We start from the raw sequence: 20,318 nt of genomic DNA on the forward strand, positions 1-20,318 counted from the left end.
GTTTGTTCCTGTGTATCTTCTTCATGCCCACACATATAATTTTATGTTACTGGCACCACAGACAAAGTGGCTTTGAAGCAAGATAAATGTCATCTTTGGGGGCTAAGACCTTATTTTCAAAGTTTGGAGCAACCTCTACCCTGAGTAGATTTACGTTTGATGTTTTAAAAACTACTTTTCTTTTATTTCAAGGTCAAGGAAATAAAATAATGGAAAAAAAAGAGAGAGAGAGAGAGAAAGGGCTCTCAAAGACAGTACAACTGGGCTCAAAGTCATGGCTACACATTTAGAAGGATCTGTTTAATTGAGTGAAATGAGCTGTTTATTTCTTAATAGCTCCAAAGACTTTGGGGTGAAGTGCAGAAATTCCACTATTTTCCAGCAGATTCCTGTGGCATCGTGTATGTGGGTAGAAGCCACATAAATAGGGGCTGCACTCAGTGGACCTGGTTGCGCACAGGTATCAAAAGACCAGGCATCAAAACCAATTTTTACTTTTCTGAAGAATTAGAGGTACACCTCATGAGATTTCATGTTACCTTCCTTTCTTCCAGAGTTCTCAGGAAAATCACCAACGGGGAGGGAATCCATTTTAGAACGATTTCTTTCTGGGTATTAAAATAAAGCCTGAAATTTTTCCAGGTTTTGGAGCCTCAATTTATGGCAGAATATGGGCTTCTTTCTTTCAGATTTGTTCCCAGAAATAGAGTTACATTCTTGGCAGGGTTCAACACATTCTTGGCTGTTTTGATCATATGGGCTCCTTGGGGCCATTCCAGCCCTTACCTCAGCAAGCGCATCCCAGCCGTGGCCCCCAGGTAAATGTGGGTGGATCTATGGAGGTGGGCTGGAATCTGCCCCTTGACTTTTTCCATGCAATCCTCAAAGGCTTTGGGGACATCTTGGGGGTTTTCCCCATAGCTGGAGATCCCAGAGCCTGAAGAGCAAGCAGTCAGCATTTCTTAGCATTCCCAGAAACCAACAAGAGCAGTACAACTTCTGAATAAAAAACAAATCAGCTTTGGAAATTAATGGGTTTGAGTAGGGGGTTGAAAACAGGTGGATGTGGTCACACTGATGAGTCAACTCCCCAAATATGGAAGGGAGGAATTACAAAAGTGAAAAAAATGAGCCAGGATCTGCTTAAGAAAAAGTCTCATTATGGAAATTTCAAATATAAATAAAAGTAGGGAGAGTAGTATAATGGACCCCAATGCACCCATCTCCCAGCTTCCACAATGATCAATTCTTACTTCATCTGCTCTCTCTCCCCACAGAGCAAACTGCAGATATGGTATCATTTCATTCTCTAAATACTTCAGTATGTTTCACTAAAAGACAAAAATTCTTCTTTTTTTTTGTTCAGAAATAATCAATCTTATTGGCCTTTTGCTTCTCTAGTCTCCTTTCATACTACTTGCCTTTGGTAAGTTCACTTGTTTTTTGTTTTGTTTTTTAAAGATTTTATTTTTAAGGAATCTCTACTCACAATGTGGGGCTTGAACCTACAAGCCTCACATCAAGAGTCACACACTCCACCAACTGAGCCAGCCAGGTGCTCCGGGAAGTTCATTTCTTGACAGAACTTCTACCAAATAGGTTTAGAGACATAGTGAAAGGTGGAACAGGAAAAATGAAACAAAAATTCAAATCTATGTCCCATGTGTTCGAACACAGAGGGAAAAAAGGAATCTTGCCATGGTTTATCTTCAGGAGACATTTTGGTATAACTATATATAATTTAACAAGACATCATCCTAAACATTAAATATAAAATAATACCCAAAAGTCCACATTTATAAATTTCAAGAAGAAGTAACATACTTAGAGAGACATATAACCCAAACAAACCCATGACAGATTTCCTCAGTTTGGTCAGAAATCTCCATGAAGCTGAAATGAACTGTCACAGACAGAACTAAAAGTAGAGTTAGGCAAGAAGTCTTTTAAATAAGTATAGCCACTGCCCTATTATTATGCCCATAAAAATTAAAAATAATCTCTTAATAGAATCAAATTCTAGCCAAGGTACACATTTCCTCCATATTCATATATTTTCCTCCCCCCCCCCATCCTTGCCCCTACCTCCTCTTTCTCTCTATCCAGTTTGTTTGAATTAGAGTCCAAATAAATTCCATCCATTGCAGTTGGCTGGTATGTCTCTTAAGTCTCTTTTACCCATAAGTTCTGTCCTCCCTTTCTATTTTTCCCTTGAGATTAAAAAAAAAATTTCTTTGCAATTTCATTTGTCTTATAGAGTTTCCTACAGCCTAGAATTTGCTTGATTCATTTAACATGCTGTTGAGTCCCGGCTTTTTCTATAAATTGGTAACTGAATGCAGAGCCTCAGTCAGATTCAGGTTTGGACTTTTTCAGAAGAAATAATTTATAGGGTTTAATGTGCACTTCCAGTGCAAATCACGCATATCTGGCTATTTCTCTTTGTGCTTGAGCAAGCATCAGAGATCATTGCTTAGACCCATTAGCCCAGTAGGATTTATGAAATGGTGATGTTTCATTTCCATCTTTCTTGCTTCACTTATAACCTAAATGCTTTCATAAGAGGAAAACTTCTCTCTCATTAACTATTTGGTTACCCTACAATACAGTTTGTACAGGGAAAGCAGGATAAGTGCTTGAATTTTTCCCCTTCATCAGCTTAAAAAATAGAGATTGCATGTCTTGTATCCTCCTAATTTATCCAGTGAGGGATTTTATTTGTTTGTTGTGTATCTTTAAGAACATATGAATTTGAAGATATATTTGATGTGTTTCGATTCATTGCAGTTATTATTCTTATTGATGGTCCCGGGGTTGGCCAGTGGAGTTCTCTTCAACATGACCCCTGAGTCCTTTAGATGTGATCTAAGAACCTTTGAGAGCTTCTTTGCTCTCTGATATTAGATGTGTGATCTTATGCACTTCTTGCCCCCGCTCTGGAATCAGCCACTTCTCCAAGGAGTCCTGGCTTCTTTTTTTTGAGTATGGTATTTAGTGTCTGAAATTTGGAAGCCTTTGCAAGGCTTTTCAGAGGACGGACTTAGGAAAACTTTGTTTCAAGAGAAAATGCATCGTGAATTCTTTTTTTTTTTTTTAAGATTTTATTTATTTATTTGACAGAGAGAGAGACAGCGAGAGAGGGAACACAAGCAGGGGGAATGGGAGAGGGAGAAGCAGGCTTCCCTGCCAAGCAGGGAGCCCGATGTGGGGCTTGATCCCAGGACCTGGGGACCATGACCTGAGCCGAAGGCAGCCGCTTAACCGACTGAGCCACGCAGGTGCCCCTGCATTGTGAATTCTTATTGGTACTTCTACTTCAAAACGACAGGTTTTTACTTAAGTTGATCTTGACCTTTTTTTTTCCTATGCTAAAAATCCTGCTTCCCAGCAACTCCAACTGAATAGCTCGCTTGCTTTATTTCACAATCCACCCACAAAGGTCTTAGGATGACAATACAAGCACTATCACCAACTGTGTGGTTATTGAAAACAGTTTGAGATTTTTTTTTTTAAGTTCTTTTTGTCCTAGGGTATATCCCATTAGGCATTATGGACCCTATGTACAGCATCCATGAATAAAATTTTCTTGAAACACATATATGTACATGCTCATTTGTTGCACATTGTCTGTGGCTGCTTTTGTGCTAAAGTGACAGTTGAATGGTTACAACAGAGACCATATGGCCAACAAGTAACAAGTATTTATCACTTAGCTCTTTACAGAAAAAGTTTGTGGGCACCTGGGTGGCTCAGTTGGTTAAGCGACTGCCTTCGGCTCAGGTCATGATCCTGGAGTTTCTGGATCAAGTCCCTCATCGGGCTCCCTGCTCAGCAGGGAGTCTGTTCTCCCTCTGACCCTCCCCCCTCTCATGCTCTCTCTCTCTCTCTCATTCTCTCTCCCACATAAGTAAATAAAATCTTAAAAAAAAGAAAAAGTTTGCTGTTCCTGGAGTTAGATGATTTATGGACATCTCCAGCTTAATCTGTCTAAAGCCAAATTCCTTAATCCCTGCCATGCTCTCAACTGACCCACCCCCAGGGCTCCCCTCTCAAGAAGTGGTACCATCACACACGCAGTTGCTCAGGTCAGAACTGGTGCTCAGGCACCACCAACTTAGACAGCTCACATTGAATCTTTCATGAAATCTTGTTGGCTCTACTTTCAAAATACCTCTCAAATCTGAGCACTCTTTCTTCCCTTCCCCCAGAACCATTCTAGATCAGAGTTTTTCTATCTTGGTACCACTGACATTTGGGGCCAGATAATTCTTTGTTGTGGGGCCATCCTGTGCATTGTACAATGTTTAGCAGCATCCTTGGTCTCTATCACTAGATGCCATCAGAACCACCAACCCCAATGGTGACAATCAAAAATGTCCCCAGACATTGTTAAATGTTCCCGGGGGAGCCAAGTTGCCCCACACTGACAAGCACAGTCTCAGCCAGACCACCACAACATCATAACTTTATGACATCATTACGTTCACTGTTCTAAAAGCCCTGGTTTCCCTGCTTCTGATCTCAGCCTCTGACTACATGTTCTACACCCAGAGTGCTCTGTTAAAAGTGTAAGTCATATCCATGTTAGTTCCTTGACCAGAATCTCCTAATGGCTTCCCAGTGTACTCTGAAGAAAATGCATCTGAGTTCAAGTCAAACCTCTCACTGCTCTTAAGGCCCTCTGAGCTGGCCCTGACCACAGCTCTGCTGTCACTACTCACCTTTCTTCCTCTTACTCATTCTGCTCCAGGCACACTGGTCCCTTTGCTTTTCCTAGAAAATGCTAAGAAGCTTCCACCCCCAGGCTCTCCACTTGCCAGGGCTTCTGCTCAGCATGTTCTTCCCTCAAAAATGTGTATGGCTCACACTCTCCTTTCACTTCTGCCTCTGCTTAACTATCCCCTCCAAACAGAGCATGATCATTCTCTGTCCACCTACCTCACTTGATTTTTCTTTACAGCACTTCTCCCTGACATGTTATATACCCTTTTATGATCTATCTCCTTGATTCGAATGTAAGTTCCACAATAGCAGAGACTTTGCATATTTCACTTTAGAATCCCTGGTGTCAAGAACAGTTACTGGCAAACAGTTGATACCCAATACGTATTTATTAAATAAATGAACAAATGAATCAGTCAATGAGATTTTCAAACCAGTGTGCAACTCTATACTAAGGGGATCATGTAGTCCAACCTGATCAGCTAGAGCTGGTCTCTGGAAAGGGACCGGTTAGGAGCCTTGTTGGAATGTCAAAACTTGGGGTATCTGAGTATGTCACCCAAGACCTATTTGCATAAGGTCCTATAAGCTTCCTAAAGGAAAGAAAAGATTGGGCTCACAGGCTTATGGGATCCTGGGATTCACAACTCCAAGAAAGGAGGGTTGAAATCGCTATTCCAATCTGGAGAATGGTTGGACAGATGACACAAAACTTACTCGAGGTGGGACAGAAGCAGAAGATATGTACCCAAGCAAAGGATGCTTTCAACACCGTAATGGCCTGGTCCCCAACACAACTTTTTAAGGTATTTCGATGGAGAAGATGGTTACACTTAAGCTCCAGTGGAGTTTAAAGAACTTTAACCGCTGGTTTAAAGGGAACACATGAATGTCCTTTGTGGGAGGAGGCAGCCGCAGCCATGAGCACCACACACCATGAAAGAGATGAGGGTCATGTAGGGGCCCAGTGCCCTCCAGGGAATGGCTTTATAACATGCAGCCCAGAGCTTTGGACACCAGCATGGGGACCAGCCGCTAAGGCAGCACCCACTGAACTCAGAAAAATAGCAATAACCGAGGACTGATGATACTCACCAAGGCCCCTCCACCCCCACCAAGAAAGAAATTTCCAAGAGCCTGGGTATCTGGGAAACCCGGCTGGGCAAGCAAGCATTTGTCGCCCCCTCAGACTGGCCAAGGCAGGGGAGCCCTGGGAAATTTGCAACTAGGAAACCAGAAACCCAAATTATCCCTGGAGAAACCACATGTCTTCAAGGGGACAGCACTCGCCAAACTTTAACTCTGTATTTTGAGCTTTAGTTTGTGGTCTTCTGGTCATTTGGAGTATATATATGGATCCCTGAGGCTACTGCGATCAAAGGGAAGACCCATTTATGGATATGGTGTGGGCTCCATGACCCTGCCCCTCCCCTAAATCACACCCAGGGTGGCCGAGGGCCCCCACCCCTAGGAGACTGCCTGTGTCCCTCCATGAAGGTCACATCTCCCCCTACAGTCAGAAGACCATCAGGACTGACTTGGCTGAACTGTTCTTTGGGTCTGAAGACAGATCTGGGACAGACTAACTTCTTGGCAAGAATATCCACCAGGAGCTCTAAAGTGTGCTGTCCCATGAATAATAATAGCTAACACTTAATTGAGTGCTTACTGTATGCCATGCATTTGCCACCTGCTTTACATATATCATTGAATCTTCAAATGATTCCTATGGGATGGGTGTTACTATTATTATGCTTATTTTATAGATGAAGAGGTCAAGACACAGAGAGGTTAGAAACTTCCCAGAGCTCACACAGGAGGGATGAGGTGAAGTCTTAATCATTATCCTACACTATCCTCTCTTTTCTTGAAGTGGCTAGTCTCACCTTTCTAAATGAGCATCCTGCTTGAAGGTAAGCAAATGACTCAGGAGTTAGGATGAGATGGGATCTCTGGCTGAGCTTCGAGCAAGGTTGCAGCCACCTATGTCTTGTGGATACCAATGCAAGCAGTACTCAATAAACATCTAAGTCCCCTGTTAGGTGGAGCCTGGAGAGATGCCAAGCAGATACAGCTTCAAATAAAGACTTAATGTCTCAGCTGTCAACTCCTGCATAGTTTGCTTCAGCGGCAGAGAGCTGCCTTGCTCAGTGTCTTGCTCTTCCCAGAATGGCAACATCCAACAATTGATGGCAACAGGGGTATCGCAGTCTAGCCAATTCAGGCCATGCAGGATAACTGATTGGCTGAAGCTTGGTCAGGCTCATGTGGCTGTTTGACTTCTCTTTCTGAACAACCCTCCTTCTTCCTTTCTTCTACAGGTGCGGATCTCTAATAATTATCTTGCATCCTAAACTCTAGCTCAAAATCAGCTTCTTGACAACCTAACCTGGCACACTTATGTACTAGGTGAGCTCCTAGCTGCTCTCCATGGAAGGGCAGATGATCAGAACACTCTGTTATTCAAAGAAGTGTGTTAGTCTCCCTACGGGAAAGGCTAATTCTGCCCCCCCTCATCTTTTTCAATGCCATGACCCTCCCAAAAGTTATTATATTTGGGAAGCTCATTGAGGTAAATGAAGGAAGCTGCTTGGGGCTGGGGGGACGAGTCCAGAGTCTCTAACCTGTTGTCCTGTGGGCCAAGGGTATACCTGTTAACACATTCAGGATGCACTGGTCAGGAAGCTCCAGGCCAAGTCAAAGATCATGAGGCTCTAAAGAGGCTCCTTTTAAAAAGGAGCACACATACACACACTCACTACCTGGGGTTTGTTATGAGTACTAAAGTCTTAATTGTAAAAGGCAAAATTACAAAACTTTGATTGAAGAATATCTTTATGACCTCAGGCTAAGAAAGATTTCTTGAATACAAAAGAGCAAATCATAAAGGAGAAGGCTGATAACTGTTCCTACATGAAAAATAAGAACTGTTCATCAAAAGACACAATGAAGAGACTTAGAACAGCGAACCACAAGCTGTAAGGAGATAGGAGAACAACGTAATAATACTAACAAAGCACTCATATTTACAATATATATATAAAGAACTCTAATGAATCAATGAGAAAAAGTCAAGCATTCAATTGAAAAGTGAGCAAAAGACATGAACAGGCACTTCACAAAAACAGAAATGACCATAAGTATATGAAATATACATATAAAATATGAAAATATATTTATAATTTGTAATTTTGTAAATAAATAAAAATATAAATATACTCAACCTTATTCATATCCATCCTTTCCATAACCATGGACATACAAATGTCCAACAGGGAAAAATGAATGAGCTTCTGCTACTCCTATCAATGTAGATGAATCTTAAACACCCAAAGTTAGTGAACAAAGCAAATTACAGAGGAATAAATGTTTGATTCCATTTATATAAATACATGTTTGATTCCATTTTCAAGAACAGAAAAAACTAAATGCATAAGGACAAAACTAGAAAGGAGAACAAGGAAACAGTGAACATAAAATTCAGGCTATGTTGCGGAGATGCTGAGAATGTTCTGTTTCAGGGTTTGGCATCTCACAGGCCAAATCCAGTTCATCATCTTTTTTTTGTATAGCCTGTGAGCTAAGATAGTTTTTACATTTTTAAATAACAAGGAAAAATTAAAGCAATATGTTGTGACACTTGAGAATTATATGAATTTCAAAATTTCAGGGTCCATAAATCAAGCTTTATTGGAATAGAGCGATGCCCATTTGTTTATGTATTGTTCATCCTTGTCCATCTCTTTCTACCGCCCTCCCCCCCAACATACACAGCCAATTAGAATACAATTCCGCTACTGGAATACAATTTTCCATGACTTGCTCATGTTTCTGCATGTCTTATGAGCAGAGGCCCTGACTGCCTTTGTTCTGGATTGTATTTTCAAGGATGTTTGTGTAACAAGCAGGCTTAGAAGATAGAGACAGTGTTCTCCCCCAGATCAAAAGGTAGGCATTATAAGTGTTTCAGATTCCCTAATCTTGGGGTTCATCTTCTGTAATACAACCCACTGTGTGAGCAGATACTGTCTGGCCCTCTTTACATCATCTTGTGCAAAGTGAGGCTCAGAGAACCAGCTCAAGAAAATGCTGGCACTCTGCCTACTGCTATTACGGTGAGCAATAAACCATCCTTGGTTCTGACCTGGGAGACTTGTGTCTTCCACCAGCCTTCATTCATGCAAGCATGGCAGGGTAAAATCTCACACCATGCACCTCCATGTTTCAGACATGAGAAAACTGAAGCCCAGAGAAGGGAAGTGAGTGGCCCAAGATCACTGCATGGATGAGGATCAGCACTAGCACAGGGTTGCATATGTTCCTGATGCCCAGTCCAGTATTCATATCCTGCCTCCAGGCAGCTTCTTGGGATCCCTCCAGGCCTCCAAAGGCCCTTAGGACTCTCCCTTGCTTCCCTATGGGCCTCCCGCACACACTCTGGGCCTTACCTTTCACACTACACTTGAAGGTTTGACTGACCACTCCAGTATTATTCTCCTTCTCCGCTGGCCACTGATATACGTAGATGGTGGTTCTGGAAGACCCGGCATCAAGCACGATCCCATACTGAACAAAAGGGGAAAGGGAGAGTCAGAAATGGGCTGGGCTTCTCTGAGGACTCCTTTCCAATGGGCCACTGAGAACCTGGAATACTCTCAAGAGCTTAATCCACCCTGCATCATTTAGGTAGGGGCTGACCAAGGGGAAAAAAAAATGATTTGCTCCAAACCAACTTTGTCTCCTTGGACTGTGGGGGAAGGGGATGGGGTGAGGTGGGTCAGGTATCCTGGGGCATGGTTCTCAGCTTTGGCCACACATTAGAATCACTTGGGGAGTTTCCCAGTTCCAAGGCCACATCCCAGACCCATTAAATCAGAATCTCTGGGAGTAGACGCAGGCATTGGCAGTTTCTAAAGCTCTCCTGGTGACCCCAGTATGCAGCCAAGGTTGAAAATTAGCACTCCAAGGATCTTGCCCATCTCCGGTTTCTTCCTCATCCAGACCTCTGAGGTGGGGGACAGAAGCCACCTGGGTCTCAGGAGGGAAATGAATAGTCAGTCACCTGCTGCCCTCTATTCTCTAAACTTCCAGGCCCATCAGCCTGGAAATAAACATAGGAAGTTCTCACAAGGGAGAAACACATCAATACCTGCATTAGCCTTCAGAAGGAAAGTATTCATAATTAAGGAGAAAAACCCCAAAATATCAACTAATGTTGACATACTGTCCCACTTTGGTAACATGGTACATGAACACACAGACAAGAGGGTGTTGCCAGGGCAGTGCCAGGACTACCTGTGCCCAGGATTGCCGGCTAGGAGTCCTGGACCATCTCTCTAGCTAGAGGCAGGCACCAGGGAGCTTCCCCTGAGGGTCTTGCCAGCCTAGGCCCTGGACCAAGCCTGAGCAGCAAAGAGCATGTGTTAGCAGCCTATGGGGATTGGAATGAGTAAAGCTGACCGAGGTCAGTATATGCTTGGACCTGGAGTCAGCCCAGGGCAGCAGAGGCTTCTGGGTCACAGCTCTTCCCCAATTCCACTGCTGTTGGATTAGGCTGCTCATCTCAGTGAGGAAGATGAATCTGGGTTCTGGAGGCAGGGCAACTCAGGTGGATGCTTACTTTATGACCCCGGGTATAAGGCCTAAGCTCTCTGGGTTTCCCTATCTTCAGACAACTTAACCTTGAGAAGTAAATAGGAGACCATATGCCTGATACTCAATGGCTGCTCAATAAATACAGGCTATATAGGAAGATCAGTAAAGCAAAATAAACAAAATCACAAAGCAAGGAAAAGAGTACAGAAAAGTAAATAACACCCCTCAAATCCCACTATTTTTTAACACCTTGCTATATATCTTTTCTAATGGACTTCTATGTATACAGCTACATATATGAATATGTGATTAGACGTATGTTTTCAATTCAGTACAGGATTACACTGTACATAGTCTTTTCCAATGCTCTTTTCTTATTCAATAAGCGTATCATGCACATCCCTCCCTGCCAGTAAATATACTGATATCATCATTTTCAATACATTCCCCACATCTTCTGTGAGATGTACCATAATTTATTTAGCCAATTCCCTGATTCTAGACATTTGGGAGGGTTCCAACTTTCCACTATTAACAAGTGATTGTTTCATTTGAAATGGGACCAAATAAAAACATGTTGCTCCAGCTCCTCAATCACAGCTTCCCCATTATATCGAGATGGAACATCCTGTGTCCATTGGTATTTGAACTCGGACAGCCTCTTAATCTCAGCCTTCAATGTGATGAATGCTGACGGGGATCCTGACATGACACCCCCTGCAAACAAGGGAGGCATTGTTCACAGCCTGCTCTGGGCAGAGGCTCACCAAGGAGATTAGCACATAGGTGGAGCAGAAGGAAACGAGGCACTCAAGAGATCTGAGCCTCCTTACCAGTCCGCTTTCTCCCCTCCCACCTGCTGCTGACCCCTCCACGCCTGGTGCTGACTAGAGGAGGGAACACACACACGAGAGCAACCACTCCATGGGGTCCCCACCCTTCCCACATCTTCTGGATCCCAGCTCTTCACAAACAGTGCATTTTCCCTTTGAAGGAAACTTGGGGCTGCCGGGCCAAGATCAGAAAGGAGGAAGAAGAGCCGTTCTCATTCTCATCCTCATCCCAGCTGGGATCCAGTTTTCATCAGGGTGGGAGCAGGCAGAGATGTTCCACAGTGAGCCCGGAGAAGTGGCTGCCCCTCAGGCACCTGCTGATGTGCTGACAGGGACCAGCCTGAGCCCAATGCTACTTCTGAGTAACTACCGTCATTCCCTGACATTTTCAAAAATGGAAAAATTGGTCTTTAGCCAATTTTCAGAGCTCATTTGCCTAGATCAGTGGCACTCAATGTGGTTTGATGGAGGACATGGGGTGGGGACTGAATTTCATTCAGTTCAGCTAGGTGGGAAGCAATAAGTAACCCTTCTGTCTAATGCAGTGTCAGGAAAAAAACATGGCTAGAATGTGGAACTGAAGACACACTCAGTGGGTTAACCAAAGGGAAACAGACTCCCATATGAACCGCATGATCCAAAACTTAAGGACTGTGTGAGCTTCTAACAAAGCAAAAGCAAAGATCATAAGATCAGCTTTCTTAGATTTATTTATTAGTATCATCACCACCACCACCATCATCATCATCACTATTAGCATAATAATAGAAATAGTAGTAATAAACATTTGCTGAGTACTTACAATATGCCAGGCACTACACAAAGTGCTTTAGTGTTGCATTCAGAAGGCAGGTGTTGTCATCATTCCCACCTGACAGATGGGGAAACTGAGGCTCACAGAGGTAAATAATTGCCCACAGTCCCAGACTTGGGCTCAAGCCTGGGTCTAACTGACCATCAACACTATACACAGAGCCCCCATGCTTCCACTGAGTTCCAAGGAAACCAGGTCTCCCAGGGTTGACTCCTTCATAATAAGGTGTGCTATCACAGACTTTCTTTGTTCAGACAAAAAGTTCCTCAAAAGCAAACTCGTAGTTAAGTAGTGTGCAGATCTGGCTGGAGAGGAGGTGGACCAAAGTGATGAAGGAGTTGTGTCTTTCTGGAAAGGAGGAAACCAATTATCTAACTCTCACTCTCCGAGGGGTAAACCAGGAAGGGCCACAAGGCACCAGAGCTCCAGGCTGATGACTGAGAACCAAAGAGGGTTAAAAGTGAATGGTTTTAGCACAGCCTGGTCTTGTGGTTGTGCTTTGGAGAGTTAATGGTCAAGCTTGGGGGTGTGACCCAACATGGGGATCTAATGAGAGGGACTATGTAGACCTCTCTCCAACAGTGACATCATGTGTCCATAAGGGACAATGGCAATGGGATACTGATCATATCGGACTGGGAAGCCACAGGGCTTCTAAACAGTTGTGAGTGGGGGTGGGGAGGGCAAGGTCTCAAAAGGAAGATACTAGACTTAATGATAATAAAGCAAGTGGGGGCCTGAGTGAAAAAGAAAAGTGATGCCGTCACGTTTACTCTTCAGGCTGGTAGAGCAGGTCAGACCAGGAACAATGAAAATGGAACTGGGGACACTTTAACCCTTGACTAAGTTTTAATAGTTCTGCTGTTCAACTCAGATAAACCAAGGTTAGGTAAGCCAAGGCTGGATTTAAGAGCCAGCTATCCTGATTGGGGTCTTAAGGAACATTCCAGGTCCCCCCAGATAGGCCATTGTGGAGCTGGCCCCTCATAACCAAATATCAGCTGCACACAAAGGCAAAACAAACTTCAAGGTATGAAAACATAAACAGAACAATTTAAAAGCCCTTGAATGATCAGCTTCACTTCCACAATTGCCTTTCCCACCCTTAGCACACACTGCAAAACAGAAGAGGCTTGTCCTCAGTCTGAAAAGAGCTGCATGTGGAATGTTCTTTCAAGTGGCCATTCTGCTCTTGGTTCCACTGGCTCAGAACATCAGTCTTTTCTCACATTTAATCCACCCAATTAAGCAGAACTGGTCTCCTGAGCCAGTATTCCAACATTCTACAACTTCCTGTCCCCTACAACTGTGACGCAGGCCTGACGGCAAGATTTGAGGACATTAAAAATCCCCTTTGAACTGTGTGCTAATGGGTGAGGGCGTGTCTTCTTTCTGGTCCTTCTAAACCCTTGTTTAAGGCCAACATTCTCTGTTCTCTTTTGTTTCTTCTGCACCACATCTGCTATTTCCAGTCTGTGTAACTCTGAGAACTATCTGCCCTTTCTGTTCCTCTACTTTTTCATCTGCAAAATGAGGATAACAATAATCATATCTACGTGGAATAGTCACTGAGGGTTCCCTGCCCACATCCCTCAGGCCTTACCATGGTGATGCCCAGCCATGCACTTTCCACCTGCCTAAAGGCTTTCTGCAGTGGCCTGAGCCCACCTGAACATACATTGTGCCAGAAACGCTAGGGAGTGAATGTCTTCTAAGGAGCAGGTGCTCAACCAATGACTAGCAAAAGTTGGTGTGTAAGTATGTCCTTGAGTGGGATACCTGTGAGACAGGTGTTCGAGATGCCCTTTGGTAGAGGACAATCCTGGGATGGGTTCTATACTGGCTCCCAGAGCTCCTCTGCAGGACCCTGGCTTCTGGAGTCCCAGGCACCACAGCTTGTTCTAGAAGGGGAAGCATGGCTCCGGGTTAGCACATTCCTTTGTGCAGTGGAGAGAGATAACCCTGGAATACAACTAGAGCTGGTTCCTCTGAAATATGGGGTGTAGGAGTGGTTCCTGGGGTCTAAGAGGGTTATTAGCTTTCCACCCATTTGGGGGATACTTCCATTTCCCAGTTCAGCAAAACTTCCTGCATCTGCACCCATCCTCCCCACTTTCCCTCCTGTGCAAAGGAGGGTAAGTTCTCCCATCAGAGGCAGTACCTTCTCCTGGGTCCCCCATTCTGAACGTAGGATCAGGGAGAAGAGGGAGGTGAGTGAAGAAAACCCTGGCCTTGGGAACAGGAGGGACAAGGTTTCAGTTCTAGTCTGCCATTCACTGGCCAAACCTATGATTTCTCACTTGCAAGATGGTGGTAACAATGCTTGCTTTGTCTCCCTGCTATAGCTGCCACAAGGGAAAAGAGAAAATTCAGGGAGAAGTGTTCACTAAACTGAAGAGCAGTTTACAAAGTTTAAGGAGATGGTATTACTCGCAGTTGCAATTCTAATTTTCTATAGTCAATAGAAGAACGCAGTGCCTGGAGCTTGGAAAAATGTCTTCTCTAGGCCTTGGCTAATGTCTTTGGACAACCAGATAATTTGTTTTCCCTCATCACTGGACAGTTGTAATAAGGTTTCTTTTTTTTTTTCTTTTTTCTTCATGTTATTCATGGGGGTGTGTCGAGATTCTTAAGTAAAATGTCCTATAAAAGAGCCAAATGCCATTATCTAAAGGAGATTTTACTTCAATCTTTCAGAAGAGCAGCCTCAGAATGGTAGGTCAAACTCACACACAAAGCTGAGGCAATATTCGTTTCTTTTTTATCTTTTAAAAACTCCAAAAACTTCTATTTCAAATATAGCCTTTGAACAGTCACTAAGAGCAGGAAGATGTAGAAAGGACTCATGAGGTCAAGGGTAAAGGCTAAATGAGATTCAGATAACAGTTGAATTTCTTGGCTCCTATGGCCCGCTAGCTAAGAAATGTTTTTACATTTTAAAGAATCATAAGAAGACAAAAAAAAAAAAAAAAAAAAAAAACCAGATATGTGACCGAGACTATAAATGACCTTCAAAGCCTAAAATATGTACTATTTAGTTCTTTACAGAAGAACTTTGCCAAACTCTACCCAAATGACTGAAGGACTCCTTTCCCTTTCATTTGACAAGTCCCTCATGGGATCACCTCCCCTCACCCTTACAGCCAAGGCTGGTGTGATACATATGGTTCTCAGACTGTCAGACATCATCCGAGAGGCCATGTGGGGACAGACATATCAAAGGCTAAGAGTAGCTTCTGAAAGTGAGCATAAGATCCTGAGTAATTTTTCAAGGGGAAGAGTTAGAGAGATCATGGCACACTTCTAGACTCAAGAGTGGTACCACAAATACAGCTCAAGGAGACCTTTTCAAGTCCTTGATGTTTTGTTTACCAGGTTAGACCAGAAGAGGAGGCTGGGTCTCCTGGTCTTCACTCATGATCAGGGTTGTGTGGTCTTGGGGGAATGTATAAGCTGGTAGATCTTTGGTAGTCATCTGCAATTCTTGGCTACAAAGTCTAGCTTTGGTTCCAAGAGTCAGGAGTAAAAGCAAGGCCACACAGTCCTTAGAGAAGGTGTCACCATTAACATTCTCTAGTGTCAAACGTCACAAAACCAGTATGTCCAGAGCTCCTCCCTTGGGTCTTACACCAAAGACCCTTGGGTTCTCCCTTGGATCTTCCCCCACTGGAGGTGGGGAAAAGGGTTTTCTTCTAACTCATGGCATTACAATAATTGATGTCATAGCCCATCCCTTCAGTGCCAATCCCTTTGCACTTACCTTCAGTCCTGGAAGGAGGACCTCTTTGTGGTGAAACTGGATGAGTGTGATGGCCACAAGCACCACAACACTCAAAAGCAAGACCACCAAGGTGATGATGGCTGGGGTTCGGGAGAGGGCCTTGAGGCCTAAAATGGGAAGATCCAGAAGACACATGAGGGGAAAGTAGGAACAAGGCACTGGTGTTCTTTGTAGAATCCACAGACTGGATGCATAACTGTGTGCATACGTCGCTTCCTCTGGCTTTGGTGAGACCCACACTTTTAAGGTGGAGCAGTGATTGGGCTCCAATACCCATTTATCTTTCCTCCAAAGAGTGAACTGAGACAACATTAGCAGAGAGGGTGTGCATAGTTTAGTTTCTTGGCATATCCCCAAATGTGTTATGCATATTACCGGTTGTCCCTGAGATGTTTTACAGTAACATTTATTTCAATGTAGATTAAAAATATATGGGTTTTCTATTAAAGTGGGCAATACAATATTTCACTTAAAAGTAATATCAGAAAAAGAAATTAATTCTATACTTCAGATATAATCAATGATGATAAAGTTCAGTACACAGTGACGTACTGTCATGCAAATAGTAACATGTATGAGTTTCTAAAATATTTGGGTTGCCAGTAAGAAGTCAACCTCAGGCAATTTTCCTGTGTCTACATTGAAGGCATAGGGTCTCACCTACATCTTCACAAAGAACAGCTAGACCTCAAGCCACATGTTCCTCCCAAAGGGGTCATATCTCTGGCCTTTGTATTTTAATCAGAACATGTAAACTATACCCATTTAAAAGCAAAATAATAATAATAATGAATAATAATAATGAAGCCTATGAATAATCTTCAACTAAATACACAGCCTCTGAATAAAGATAATTATATCTGTATTGTATAGAAGTATATAATTACCATAATGGACTATGTCTATGTATTAAAGTTAAACTAAAATTGCTTAACTAGATGATTTTGAACAGATATTTACTTGGGTCTTACCAAACCAGTGTGGGCTAATGGAAATTTTATAAAGTAGCAAATACATTTTTTTAAAAAAGAAACAAACAAATACTGTTCTATACTGAAATGACTTCATTCATGTGAAGTTCTAAAACAGGCAGGTGACAGAAATCAGAACAGTGACTGCCCAGGGGGTTGGGAGCAGGGACTCACCGGTAAGGAACACAGGGGCACTTTCTGGGGTCACAGAAATGCTCTATATCTTCCTAGAATTATGGGGTGTATGGATGTGTGCATTTGTCAAAATTCATCAAACCTTTCAAAGTCCTTTGAGGAAAACCTGAAAATCCAAGTAAACTAGCTCCTTAGGTACAATTTCCTTTTACAAAAAAAGATGTGTAGAAATTGCCCCTACCATCCTAAAATTATATCTTCTTAGAAGACAAGAATGCCCAGTTTTGGGGCAGGACTAAAGATCATCTGTCCAGGGTCAGGAGGGGATTGATATGTAAACACTCTCCTGCCACAGTTGTGCGGCCACCCGCCCCGCCCCCATCCTCTGCGCTTCAGCACTTTTCAGGTAAATAGCTATGATTACCTTCAGCAAATCCTGGCCCCAGCAGAAAAGCCTCTCGCAAAGCAAAATGGACTAGACCAGGTCTCATTCATTTAGGGAATGCAGCCCAGAGCTGTGCTGTCATTAGGAGTGAACAAACACTGTAATTACAAGGTGTCTACCTGAGAGTGGAGAGGCCAGACCATTCTGGGCTTCCACATGAGCAACTGCAAAACGTGCTCCAGAGGCAGGCAGGGCAAGCTTGGCAGTGTGTGTGTGTGTGTGTGTGTGTGTGTGTGAATTCTGCACATGTGCCTCCACTAGCAAGTGTAAGAACGCTGACCTAGGGTGGGGGTGGGGAGTGCGGGACACTGTAGGTTCTGTGCTAGCAACATCACTGGGATGCAAGTAGAGGACAGACCTAAGTACTTTATAATTCATTACAAAATCCACAATATTCTCGAGCAAACCTCAGGCGCAGCTTGGTAAGGGAAACCACAAACGGCCAAATTAATGGATTATGCAAACCGGAAAAACCATTTAAGTGAAACATGCATGTTAGTCCTTGTTTTGTGTAGCTTTGATCAAAAGCATTACTTCTACCTGAGGAATGCTGGTGGTGAAAGCCTGGTAAGCAACTGAGTCTCAAACCACAGACGTTAAAACCATTCGCAGGGGCCACGCATGAAGAACTGTGGGCTGAAGCCGGGACTATGATTTGAGAATATCACACTGGCTGCCGGCTGCGGGATACTAACCTGCTTGCTCACAAGGTTGGCGGGTCAGCACCGTGAACATCTTTCCTCCCAAACTGTAGGCAAGAGAACACAGAATGACAGTGTGTCGCTGGCCCCTGACTTCAGTTCCAGAAACTTGCGGTGTTAAGCCTAATTTGGGGGCACGACTAAAGAACATCTGTCCGGGGTGCGAGGGGGGTGATACGTAAGCAGTCCACGCGGCTGCCCCTGGTCCTCAGTTTTCAGGTAAAAAGCTAATGACTACCGTAAGCAAACTCTTGTCCCAGCAGAAAAGCCTATCACGAAGCAAAACCCGCTTTCAAACCCACTTCACTTCTTCCAAATCGAAACCTCTTGGGCGACAGATAAACCGAGCCCTTTGGATATAAACCGAAAGCTGGACTTAAATTCTGGTGTCACCTCCGCAGATGTAAGGAAAAGAAGAACAGGTTTGCTGAGATTTTAAACTGAAATTTTTCAAAAAATAAGTCAATCATTTCTTGCAGATTTTTTCCACCTGTACACACCGACCGGGGCAGAAGAAATCTTCCACCTCTTAGTAACAACATTCACAGGGCTGAGGCAGGGCTCTTCTTCAAATCACAGCAGCAAGGGAGGTTTCTGTGGGTGTTGGCGACCTGCGAGCCCAGAGTCGCCCCTGAAAGACCTAGGAGGGGTATTTTTAGCTGCTGGATGGAAAGGGATGTCGGGCCCCCGGGATGCAGCGCCCCAGGTTCTGGGAGGCCCCGCTCTGGAACTGCGTCTCCACACAGACAAGATAGGTAAGCCCCAGCGCATCTCCGGAGCCGCAGATGCGCTCGGTGAAGACGCGTCCACCTCTCCGGGCTTGGCAGGGACCACCTCCCCGCCGACCAGGATTGGGGCGCGCGCCTCTCGGTCCCCTCCCTCCGGCCATCTACGGAATCCGATTCGTTTCCTTCCCTCCCAGCTCCCAGCCCCACGCAGCTTCCCGCTCGTTCCTCGGCGGCTCCGGCGCAGGGGTCCCCGGGCCTCACCTGCGCGCTGACGGTCGGAGGACGGCGAGCGGCTCTGCCGCAGTGGCAGCCGGCGGCCAGCTCGCGGGAGGCTCTGCGGAGGCAGGGGAGGCGGGGCGGCTCCGGGGCGGGGCGGGGCGGGGGCGGGGCAACCGTTGCCTGGGACCGCCCCCTCGGCCGGGTCAAGGCCCCGCACCTACGCTTCACCTTCACTGTTCCAGTCTTTTCCACCCCCATCCCTCCCGGGGCCTACCTGGGCAAGGCCAGGAGGGTGTCCACTGCCTGACTCCCTCTTCCATCGATGCCAAAGCCAAGGACCCTTTGATCTCTCTTTTGGTTTCCTCCATCTTCCCCACAAGACTACATGGAGGGGGAGTGGGGGCAGGGCAGTGTAGAAACTGGGTACTTCGTGGGTGTGCACAGGTGGGCCCTGTGCCCCATCTTTCCGTGGAGTGGAGGCCGATAAACACCTGCAATGTTGGGCATGAGGCTAGCAGGCGCACTGGTCCCTGAATCACCTGAGCCAGGAGAGCAAAGTAATACAGAGAAATTCCCTGTTGTATAGTTTAGACCAACTGCTTTAGCCATGCCCCAGGACTGCTCACTGGTTACTCAGCCGTGTCCTCCCCTACCCCATTTTATATGAGTATCATTAGGCTAAGATTCAGGACAAGCTCTTCCTGGAAGAGGTCAAATAGGACAAAAATGCAGCGACTCAAATGCCCCAGGAGTCTTGTTTTTAATGAATCAGCAGGTGGCTCTTTTGGCTCCTTTGAGTGACCTCAAGGACTCCTGGAATGATCCACCAAGAGGCCTAAGTAGGGTTCTGTTGGACCACCCTTCCTTGTGGCTCCTGAATAGCTGAAAGGAAGAGCTAAAGTCTGGGCTATGTCCTGGGCCTTCCTGTTCTCCTGGAGAGCTAGACCCTATATGCCACTTGTCTCCTGTCCTGTGCAGATAGGGCCAAACCCACTAAGAGTTCGGGGGGCCTTCAGAGGAGAATGCCCCTGATTTGAGACCTCTGAGCCCAGAGACAAGGGCTCCAAGCTAGGTGTGTGTGTGTGTGTGTGTGTGTGTGTGTAGGAGCACCAGTCACTCACCCTGAGTTATTTGAAATGGACCCTTGCTGGGAGATTTGTACAGGGTCTGCGATGGGAATGTGGGACAGTCAGTGAATGCTTGCTGAATTACAAGACTTACTTTCTCTGAAAGCTTTGGGCCAATGAAAGGTAAGGCAACTGATCGGAAGCTGAGGGGCCTCTGCACCCAGGGGGCCATAAGCCCACAAGCAGCTGCTGATGCTCTACCTACACTGGAGGTCAGTGACTTCGGTTCTAATAAGTGAATGGCTGA

The 20,318-nt window shown here is 44.8% G+C and overlaps 1 protein-coding gene across 2 annotated transcripts in view; it reads right to left on the reverse strand.

Moving 5' to 3' along the window:
• Positions 1 to 19,046, reverse strand: part of ENTPD3 (ectonucleoside triphosphate diphosphohydrolase 3) — a 32,019-nt gene extending 12,973 nt beyond the window's left edge. Inside the window, exons 1-5 of one of the 2 annotated variants that reach the window (XM_054504499.2) lie at positions 18,987 to 19,046; positions 17,992 to 18,044; positions 15,725 to 15,852; positions 9,171 to 9,288; positions 787 to 937 (exon numbers count right to left, since the gene is read on the reverse strand). In XM_054504499.2, the coding sequence (XP_054360474.1) occupies positions 787 to 937; positions 9,171 to 9,288; positions 15,725 to 15,852; positions 17,992 to 18,031 (437 nt within the window). In that variant the 5' untranslated portion in view covers positions 18,032 to 18,044; positions 18,987 to 19,046. Of the gene's footprint in view, positions 1 to 786; positions 938 to 9,170; positions 9,289 to 15,724; positions 15,853 to 17,991; positions 18,182 to 18,986 lie in introns of those variants that run through there. The other variant, XM_045904004.2, reaches the window with a different exon arrangement.
• Between the last annotated feature and the right edge of the window lie 1,272 nt (positions 19,047 to 20,318).

Source organism: Mirounga angustirostris, unplaced genomic scaffold (genome assembly GCF_029215605.1).
Source record: "Mirounga angustirostris isolate CCGP_5_RB_7025 unplaced genomic scaffold, mMirAng1.0.hap1 SCAF_1, whole genome shotgun sequence".
Lineage (NCBI taxonomy): Eukaryota > Metazoa > Chordata > Mammalia > Carnivora > Phocidae > Mirounga > Mirounga angustirostris.